The sequence below is a fragment of the Electrophorus electricus genome, chromosome 1, assembly GCF_041902795.1.
Source record: "Electrophorus electricus isolate QZ-2024a chromosome 1, ASM4190279v1, whole genome shotgun sequence".
Taxonomy (NCBI): domain Eukaryota; kingdom Metazoa; phylum Chordata; class Actinopteri; order Gymnotiformes; family Gymnotidae; genus Electrophorus; species Electrophorus electricus.
The window spans coordinates 30,414,863-30,425,471 of NC_137497.1; the positions used below are offsets into that span (position 1 = coordinate 30,414,863).

The window sequence follows — 10,609 nt, forward strand, 5'->3', positions numbered from 1 at the left end:
CTTCGCTAGAAATAAGTCTTTGATTTCAACTTATCTATCAACAGAATAAATTATATTTATTTGTAAATACATTCCTGATGATCTGTTATTGAAAATTAAATGAGAGTAAATCTTTTTTAAAAACCCAATAATCATGTAAATTATATGCAGTTAAAATTATTGCTTTGGAAATTAATAGGCAATACTAAACTATGCACAGTATACTAGGAGTGCTAATTTAAAATAGCTGGGAAATTCGGACACAGGGTAGCTTCAAAACCATGGTTACTGACTGGTGGCCGCTTAATGCTCTTAAATGATTTTTAGTGAAAAGAACATTAGCTGTGTTTGTGAAGTAAATAAGTTTAGGTTCCATTTGAACTCCACAGGGAAGATAAACATGACAAACAGTATCATGTTTTAATTTATGCTGTTACAATGAGGCCTACTCATCACCATTCCGCATACACCTTGTGCCATGTGCTCCAGGCATGCCTAACAGCCTGCTGTACTACTCTGTTGAGCTGTACATGAGCTCCTGGCACCCTCGGAATCAGGCCCGCGATGCCTGAGTATGACTCCAGTGTGAATTCCCAGCGTTGGATCCCTGTCGCTGCCTTAAAAACACCTCCGGACCATACCTGCTTTGTCGCTTGTCCTCACCTCCCTGCTGCGATAATTACATCTCCCGTCTACTGGAAACGATCCAAGCTTTTTTAATCGATAGTCTCACAACCGTCATGAAGTCCTGATCCTGATGGTGTCTAATTAGTCTCGTATGCAGATTTTGCCTTCTGTTCACATTAAATGTCATTACGGGCAACATAATCAATATTCCCCCTCAAAACCCTTCAGTCCCACTCAATCAGCGAGACTTTTAACACCAGGCATAGGCCTATTTAATGGATCGTTCTTCTGCATAATCTCACTCATGTAAGATTCTCTGCTTACAACTTCGCAGTGAAAGAGTTTCCCCTTTTGACTCTTTTTATCGTTTCCATTTTTTTTCTACCGTCCGAGGCAATTGTTCCATGCTGGTGATAATCGTGGCTTACTCATTAAGGGTCTGGACCTGGATTTCTCCAAATTGTTGTGACAGTGTCTTTTATAAAAAAAGACTGTACAAATGAATTGAATTGCTTTATTTGTATCTTTCATGCAGCATGCAGACACACACACAAAATAAACTAAAAACTAGAGAATATTAAAAGAGAAACCAAGATGTCACTTTCTAGTTTTTGATCAATAGTGTTTCGAGAGATTATTGTAGGCATTTCACCATGTTAACACTCTAGTTAACAATAAAGGCATTCAAACAGAAGAGCATAAATTTGGGAGCTCTGTGAGATAATTTATGAGCTTTTATAAACCAAATATTTTTTTACAAAATCAAATATAGTCAGTTTTGAATACAGAGCTTTTAGTTGCACTTTCAATCTAAATATTTATTGTTTTAGTATACACTGATTCAGCACATAGCATCCACTTTGAAGAAAACAAATCTAGGATGGTTGGCTATGAACTGTCACTTCTATAGACACTAAACTAAGAAAATTTCCAGCGATCCATCTGTTACATCTTTAAGACATCTACAGCTTCAATTAATCATTTAGAACACCACACAGGGTCAGCGTCTGACGTACACACGGAATGTCATCATGACAAAAAATTAACTGACATCACACTTTACTGTCATATAAAACAACTCAATACAACCAATACATAACAGAAAAACTCACATAAATGTAGAGCTTCAAGAGTGGAAGAAATACCAATGGGTTTTTTTTTTTAATTCTAAAAAAGGAGAAATTAGATGACCGAAGTTTAATATCATAGTGTGTCATTAGCCAGTATAATTGAGATTCATAGCTTTATACCTCAGGATATTAACAAATATTCACCACTGGCCACATGCTGGGCTGAATGTTAGGGTTGATAAGCAAGCTATGGGTCAAGACACAATTACTATTTGCTGGTTTACATAGTGATGGTTATTTTTAGTGATGGGGTGCATTGAGGACAGCTTCCACTTCCTCCTCAGGCTGGAGGGTGTGCCACTGGGCCACAGGACGCCTCGGATTGGCCAGCATGTCTGACCAATGACGTAGGCCAACACCAGTTGCTCTGTAGCCAATGAAGGTCTTGCCGATGGGGTCGTTACTCCCCAGTTTGTCATAATCATAAACAGTGATGAGGAGCTGGACTTTCTGGATTGGGAGAGAACAGACAGGTTTTAAATTTGTTAGTAGGAATATAAAAAATATTATAAAATCACCTGTTCCTCAGTTCCTCAGATCTTAATTAATTTTCAGTCTGTACATTTTAATTTTTATCAGAAGTTCATTTAATCAACCAAATATTAAATACAACTGCCAGTATTCATTACCTTATTTGTTCTTGCTCTCCAACTACAATTTAAAGTCACTGATTTAAATCACTGATGCTGAGAAGTGGGTGGTGCTGCACCCCAAAGACCTTTGAACCACAGTGCTACTACACACAGTAAAATACAGAAATATATAAGCCCTGTGCCTGCTGAGCTTCCTTTTATACACTAAGGTGACCAAGGCAATGGCTTGCGATGAATCATACTGATATCACATCCAAATGCCATTTTAATGTGCTGTATTGCCTAAATGCTTCCAGACCCTTTGTAGACAGAAGCACTGTTCTCTCATGGAGCTTATTGAATACATAATGATTGAACAGTTACTGGACAGTGGCAGATGAACCATTAAAGCTACCTGTATCTGTTCGAATGGGATCTCAAAACTGAAGCTCTCATTGAAATATGGATTCAGCGTATTTTTCTTAACCGTCGTTCTTTTCTTCTTCAGGCGCTTGCCATTATGCAGCAACACAATCTTCACAAAAGGATCTGAAATGCAAAAAATCAGAGGAAGCATTTTAGCCTATAGTTTATAACATCACAATATCTGGTAATATGATATTATAAAAGGACTTTTTTTGAGAATATAAAGAAAGCTCAGATTAATGGAGTTTATGTGAGGAAGGTTACCTGATAAACCACCCACATCCATCTTTTTTAGGTTTTTGGCCTCCATAATGTTGACAGTAAGTTTACCAGCAGTGGGAACATAACGCAGAGAGATACAGATATCACCCAACTTCTCTTGCTGAGAGGCAAAAGGAGGTAATGAAATTGAGAGAGAGAGAGAGAGAGAGAGAGAGAGAGAGAGAGAGAGAGAGAGAGAGAGAGAATTTGAAATGAATTACATTTCAATATGTTATCTTGGTGGGCCTAGAGGGAAAGAGCACAAGATCAAACTAAAGAGTACAACAGACAATTGCAGATGCGTATTTATGTCTGTCAACTTTTAATCCAAAGATGTGTTGACAACCACAATAGTTCACATCTTGAATCACATAGCCATGGTGTGCTGATTAAGAAGTGTTTTACAGTCCAGCAGAGCTGCTGAATGAGATCAAGGGCTCTGTAGTCAAGAACAAAGACACAAACACTCTTAGCTATGTGTAAACGGCTAGTCTGCTGGTTACTTAGCAACGGGACATAGCAAAAGGTTTGCCGGGCCGTCTGCTTTTCTGAATGTCTTGCACAGTTTAATTTTCATAACACTGCTGGAGGGCGATGATTTAAAAATAAGACAAAATTGGAATTTAATACTTTGGCAATTGCCTATGCACTCTCTACTATGTTTCATTATGAAATACACTACAGAGAACTGCAAATGTACCTCTTCCTTCTCTGCATTCTCCAGGTCTCTCCACTGGTGCAGGGGCTGCCCTAGATCCACACTACTCATAGGGATCTTTATCTGGCCAATCACGTCATGTTTACCAAAACGGTCAAAGTCAAAGACTTGAAGAACCAGGGTCTTACCACCCAATTCGGCATAGGGGATCTGAGAGACAGCATACAAAGAGAGAGGGAGAGAGAGGTTTTTTTGTGTGTGTGAGAGAGAGAGAGAATGAGAGAGAGAGAGAGAGAGAGAGAGAGAGAGAGAGAGAGAGAGAGAACGAGAGAGAGAGAGAGAGAGAGAGAGAGAGAGAGAGAGAGAGATCCAACATGTAAGTACAAAATTATTCTTTAAGATGTTGGATGATGTGATGATGAACACCATAATCCAAAGGATTGTTTGCACATTTAGTGATACCTGTCGTGCTGTCAATCACAGAATGAAAGACAAAACTACTGTGGGGGAGCAGAGGGCTTCTGGGAGCTCTGGATGCTATTCATGACACAAGAGTCTGGGACAGCATCACATGCTGTTACAGAGACACACACAAAGAAAGTGAACTACTGAGACCCACATTTATCTACATCCAAGTGTATGACTCGCAACCATACTCAGATATAGTCATCAAAACAAACACATCAAAAGATGACATTAACAGGGAAGCAAACATCTAAACACTCACAATTCAAAACTGGAACCAGATATGGTAATGAATGCCTGCATTGTTACAATGAGTTTCAAAACACTTAAAATGAACGCAGACACCTCCATACACACATTAACACAGTCTGGGGTACATGCCCATTGTTTTGCTTGCGCTAATGTACATGACTAACTCAATGGGAAGAGATCAGAGCCCTTATGAGCTGTCTCAGGTTTTGAGATTTTGAGATTGGGACATCTGGACGGTTAAAGAGAGACCTTAAAGGTGAAGGTCTCGTTGAACACAGGGCAAAGGTTTTTGCGCTGGACTTTGGTCTCGAACTTCTTCTTCTTGTCTGGAAGCAAGTAGACCTTCACATATGGGTCAGAGGTGCCACCGATGTCCATAGCAGCCAGGTCCTGAGCCTTCAGCACGCTTACTATCAGCTAGAACAGGAAAATAAGAAAATAAAAGTGATTTTTTACGTCCTCAGAGTTTTCATTTATTTTTTCATTCAATAAAATAATGCTACACTAAAAAGCTATAATAATATGCTTAGAAGCACATCAGTGTTTAAAGCTTCTGCTCAAACAAATTCCCAACAAAGCCGTAGATTAACAAAGCCTGTTATGCTGCACGTTGACGTTAACTAATGGCGAGACCTGAGCTTCAGTGAAGTCGTAGTCCAGAGCAAACTCCAGTCTTCCCAGGTGTTCGTGTTCTTCTTTCTCCTCCTCTCCTTCCTTGGTCTCACTTTCTTCTTGCTAACAATGATGAGAGGAAACCTATGTTTTATGTTTGGCTCTGGAGCATAAAGAGTACGCTTTAAACTGCATACACAGCATGGACCAGTGTCTTCTTCTCATCATCTGGCTCTTCTTGGTCTTAATAATTATCAAGTTGTATGGGAAACTGCCTCATGTGTGTATGTTTTTAAATCCACAACCATAAGGCAGATGTTTACACTTTACCCTTTTTGGAACAGCTAACCATAATATGAACATGTAATGTTGTGTTATGTTTATCTGTATACAGTGAAGATTGGTAATAAGGAGAAAAACCAGTTGCAAACTCTCTGTACAGCACTTTGGGTAATACTCACATACTCTTTGTACAGCACCTTGGTTAACACTTGTTTTCAACCTGATTTTTAAATGAAAATTTACTCACGTTTTACTTCATTAAAAGTTTACCTTACCTTCGACACTCCCTCCAACTCCCCTTCCTCTCCGTTCTTGCGGTGGCGTGCTAAACCCTTGCGCTCCCTGGCTTTCTTGGACTTCCTCTTTTTGCCGAAACACTTCTTGAAGGCGCAGAACAAGAAGCAGACCACAAGGGCCAGGAGTACCACCACGATGGCCCCCACCGCCCACATAGGGACTGCACAGACAAGGGGAGCAGGTCAGTCACCATGGTAACAGGTAAAGGATGACAGCAGGGCAGGTTTCTGTGATTGGGTCTGGGTGGTGGGCGGGGGCCGGGGGGTGGGGCTAGAGCGGTGCCTTATCATTCATGTGTTTAGAGTGATGTTATCGTTCATGTCATTTAGAGTGGTTATTGTTAAAAGTAATACATTCTGTCTTTCACTCCAAGGCAGCTCTGTCTCCTATAAGGGGAGCCATTTTATCCTATGCAAATGCAAAGACAAGAGTCATTTATTAATATTTGATAACAATGAATAATATTTTTCATCCTATACAAGCCATTTTAACAAGTTTGAAAAGTACTTCCCAGGACCTTGTACTAATGTTAGAACTCTGCTCTAATAACACAGATGAAACTTTTGGTAGTTTCTTCCTGACAAAGTCTCAATTTGTAGTGTTCACCTGATCATATTCACCTGTGCCTTGATTAACCTTTGTTTGTTTCTCCCATTTGAAGTCCACAGACACTCTTCTCCATCGCTGTGCATTACTCACCTGCTGCGATATGAGACTTCCTGTTGCCCTGCAGTGTCTCAGCGCTCTCAGTTACACTGCCAGCGGTTTCTATTGCTATTGTTTTAACGGCCAGCTAGCTGCTGTGCTTTTATTTTTGCTTTCTTTACTACAGTGGAGAAGAAAGAAACTCCTTATTTGCACGTGTGTCTCTGTCCCTCTCTTCTGGTTTCATGCTAGCATGCACTGGTAATTCAACCAACTCTCGTTTCTAGTACAAGTAAATAATTATGCCTGGAAAATTTCAACACGTTTTGTAGTAAATCAATTAAATGTGGCGACATGCCACATGTTCATGACAAAAATGTATCAGACGTCTTTTATTTTATATGTGGAGCAATCAGCCTGGTTTTCAGGATCAGAAAAAGCACTGCCCATCAGCACAGATACTATGATGCAGCATTCTGGGAACATACGGTCCAAAAGGTCATTCCAGTTAGACTCAAGAACTTTCAGTTCTAAGCATGCACATTAGCAATAATGCAACCTCTTTTGGATAGGAAGAAAGGGAGAAGCTGACGAACCTTTTATATATAGATATATGTAGAATTATCAGTCTCCTTAATAATATTGGAGGTGAGTGTAAATTAAACAGTCTTTGTACCATCTGTACCATCTTTGTAATGTTTCTCATTCATTACACACTTACTAACCTTTTTCTCCTTGTTTCTACCATCCTCTACACATTAAAGCAGACACTCCCAAAGACAGTCACACAGTGGGATGTTGTGTGCGTGTCCACATTTTCTAGGGAAAATGCAAAAGTGTTTACCTCCGTTGTGATGTAGTAAAGCGGATTGGATTCCCCAGCACAGATTTAAAGCTTAGCGCACAGATATCCTCTCTGACTCATCACATGAGCAGCATTCATGCTGAGGTTCACATACTCGTACTCACAAGACAGGAGAAATATCAACTAGTCCCGTGGGCATCCCAGTCTGTTACATCCTTCTCAAATGATTTCTTCAGCCTTTTGGTAGTACAGCAATAATTTAACTATTTATTGAAATATGCTCAGTCCAGGAGTCCATCAAATATATGGGACCATGGGACCAGCAGCCATGAGCTAGGAATTTTAGGTGATGCAAGATACAGTACACAGATCTCCACACTGGACTTCATCTAGTATCCAAATCCATCTAGTGTCAAAGATACTTTAGAATAAATGCCTTTTGCTTCACAGGGAATACTGTCATGCTGATAAATTGTCTGTCGTTCTGGATTACAGCTTCTGCCAAATGCTCACATGTAAAAATGTAAATGCTTCTTTGTCACTGCTAAAGGCTTAGCTGGCTGTAACTAACACTTCTTGCTTGGCTGATGTCAATCAGCTCAAAATATCTGCACACTATTTAGCAAAAAGAGGGCATCAATCTGAGCATGTCGGTCTTTGATGACGATAAGACCATTACAAGCTAGTTATTTTCTGGAGTATGTAAATGACTGCACTCAAGCCGACTTTAATGCATGAATCAATTTTGACTGTGCTCCTGTTCAGTCTCCTTCATGCTTTAGAGAAACATAAATTTCACAGCACAGAATGTGAAAGAATGTGTTTTGTTTCAGCTGTCCTCTTGCAGACATACCTCCCTCCCCCCCTAGGGGGAAAGTAGGATGCGAGTACTCACGTGGCAGGTGCTCCAGTTCATTCATGAACTTGCTCTTCATGTTGTCATAGTTGTGGTGTGTGGGAGGGGTCATGGGAGGAGCCTGGGAAGCTGAATGGAGTTTGGGTTTTGGTTCTGGTTCCGGTTCCGGCTTTGGTTCCGGCTCGGCTTGTTCAGCGGTCCGGCGAATGCGAACTGCCATACTGGCAAATCTCATGAGGGCTGCTAACCATGCACACTAGATTAGAGTCACAATGCATGACACCCAGAAACACAGCATCAGAATGACAACAGACAACACCCACAGAGTCAGAATGAGTCAGAAAATTAGAGCATGCAACCTTCCTACAATAGGCCTATCTAAGGCAAACCATTGTTTTTGAGTAATATTCAAAAATGCAGACTGATATTATAGAATGATTAACAGCCATAATAACATTAACGACCATATGTAAAGACTGCTAAATGAATGCAAAAAGGCCATTTTGGAGAATCACAGTCAGAATCACAAGTAATCAAACTAAAAATAATAAATAGAACCATTCTTGGATAGGTGTGATGAAAACATTCTGTTCATATGAGAGCTAATGAATCAGTTGAGACACACAGGTTTTGTAAACACCTAAATTAACAACATCATGCTACTGACACATATCTCTCTGTGTCTTTAGATTGTGATTTAAAACTGAGCTGGTATTGTGTGGGTATAGTTATATGTGGATAAACATGTTTATACATCCTTATGTATGTTAGACAGATGGCTAATATGGCTGACTCTAATCCTTTATCTTTCCCTCTTTCTCTTTCATTCCAAACAGGGATCCACCATATTTTCTCCACCCCCATTCTAATTCAGAATGAGATTATCAAAATTAATCCAGTAGGCCAGAGCCAATGCTTCACTAAATGAGTCACTCCTCCAAGATTCCGCCTCTTGCCCACGAAACCCAATCTGTCTTATTCTGTTGTCCCATATCAGCAGACAACATCTTGCACAGATAAATACAGATGCTGCTAAACTAGTCATTCTTTACTAGATTGGATGGGTTCTTTTCTTTTATAGTCATCTTCAAACCATTAGCCTGATATTTCACATGGTAAACTCAAGATGATATGCAGACCTGTTGCTTTGTTCAGTGCCTTCTGTCAGTGTAAACAGTATTAGTGAGTTTTATCTTTTGTAGAGTCATGTTTCTCTTGGCGTCTAGTTAGACTGACTACCGCTGCTCTGATTAAAGAAACCCTTCCAGCGTGCATCCCTGATCAACATTCATCACTGACCAGACTTCGCAGAATTGTTTCTTAATGAAGTGCCCTGTTTAGGTGACGCGGGGAAAATATGGTGGTTGCAGAGAAGAGACAACTTGATAAATCTGAAAAGGTTCGAATTACTATTAGACAAAGTAACAGTAATCATTTAATGATCCAATAGCGTAGTCTAAGGGGAAAACGATAAATTGTATCTTACAAACACCTTCACACCAATACTTCAACTTTAGGTTTAAATGTAATTTTCAACTTTTCTCTATTATATATCGCTTGACAGTCACAAACTGTTATTTATGTGCAGAATCCTGAGCGGGTCCATTCACTGCCGCGAGACAATGAAAAACATCATGCAACGGAATGCACGCGAAGCCGACTTTGTAGCTAGCAACAGGTAGAGACGTCCGGATTTTTCAATTACTCAGAGAAAAGGTTTATTTGTTTTCCCCTCCTGTTTCCTCTAGAATTTCACAAAAAATCGTACAGCCTCTAAAATATGTCAGTTATATTACACTGCACAGCGAATCCCATTTAAACTCCCCTACATCATAACATTTCGCACATACTCAAAGTAAGCAGCAGTCTTACCAGAAATAGACTCTTTTTGTTCGGAATCGTGGGATAAATATGCATCAGATACAAGCTGTCCAAAGTTAATTGCTGAGACCTCGATTCCGCCTCAGTCAAAACTATATACTGCTATTTCTCGGCAAGCTCTCACAATCATTTCGCAACCTCCTGAAGACTGTTATCCTACCACCATCACCCCCCCCCCAACAAACACCACCCCTCCTCCGCCCACCGCTACCCCTCCCGCTCATCTTTTTAAATCAAATCGCTGTCAAATCACTAAATCGCTGCTTGCTGCTCTAATCTTTTTGACCCCCATCACCACATCTGTTCCTGTATAAAACATCAATACATGAATTGAAAGTCTTCTGATTTATTTTGGCCAGTGTGGTAATGTCTGTACTTCCCTTTTTTTATCACAGTAACATTAATTGCGCTTATGTTTCCCCCCAGAACATTCGAAATGTTGGGTTTCTACGGCCTTTCGCCTCTCACTAATCCGCAAAATATAAAACGTTGCTGCCGACATTAGTGTTCAAGCTGGAAAGGGTTTATAATGTAGACAACGATAGGATTCCTCTACACTATCTGATCACCCGTTCATAGGTCGCACTTGCGGTTTTTTTACTCCAGTAAATGAGCAACTAACAGTCATTGTAGGCTGCACATGGCAAGACATCCCGGAGTTTCCTGTTCTTTGATACTCGTTATCATCCGTATTTGATTTTCATGAACAGTCCACAGAAAATTTCAACACAGTTAGCATATAGCTGTTTTTCGAAGGTTAAGGCTACACTCTCTTCTATAGTTGTAGGCAGAATTGATAAATTAACCGAGTGTGCTTTGGTCTGCGTCCACGCTTTATCGAGTTCACTTAATGCATAGCTA

The 10,609-nt window shown here is 40.1% G+C and overlaps 1 protein-coding gene across 3 annotated transcripts; it reads right to left on the bottom strand.

Annotated features, from left to right (window-relative positions):
- Positions 1 to 1,106: 1,106 nt before the first annotated feature.
- Positions 1,107 to 9,898, bottom strand: syt5b (synaptotagmin Vb). 3 transcript variants are annotated; one of them, XM_027001178.3, is made up of 9 exons: positions 9,740 to 9,898; positions 7,907 to 8,123; positions 5,540 to 5,721; positions 5,004 to 5,105; positions 4,620 to 4,787; positions 3,696 to 3,863; positions 2,999 to 3,116; positions 2,724 to 2,857; positions 1,107 to 2,186 (listed from the first exon to the last, which is right to left on the bottom strand). In XM_027001178.3, exons 1-9 carry the CDS (start codon positions 9,782 to 9,784, stop codon positions 1,977 to 1,979), a joined length of 1,344 nt encoding a protein of 447 aa, XP_026856979.2. In that variant the 5' UTR covers positions 9,785 to 9,898; the 3' UTR covers positions 1,107 to 1,976. The 3 variants fall into 3 exon arrangements, with proteins under 3 accessions (XP_026856979.2, XP_026856980.2, XP_026856981.2); XM_027001179.3 differs by having other exon boundaries at positions 7,907 to 8,110; positions 9,740 to 9,886; XM_027001180.3 differs by having other exon boundaries at positions 7,907 to 8,107; positions 9,740 to 9,882.
- Between the last annotated feature and the right edge of the window lie 711 nt (positions 9,899 to 10,609).

What these genes read in the sequence shown, in the direction of transcription:
- syt5b (XM_027001178.3), bottom strand. Translation starts at nt 9,784, where the DNA reads ATGCATATTTATCCCACGATTCCGAACAAAAAGAGTCTATTTCTG. An exon ending in TGAACTGGAGCACCTGCCAC is followed by an intron (nt 5,722 to 7,906) that starts GTGAGTACTCGC and finishes TTGTCTGTGCAG; the next exon opens with TCCCTATGTGGGCGGTGGGG. An exon ending in AGTTGGAGGGAGTGTCGAAG is followed by an intron (nt 5,106 to 5,539) that starts GTAAGGTAAACT and finishes CATCATTGTTAG; the next exon opens with CAAGAAGAAAGTGAGACCAA.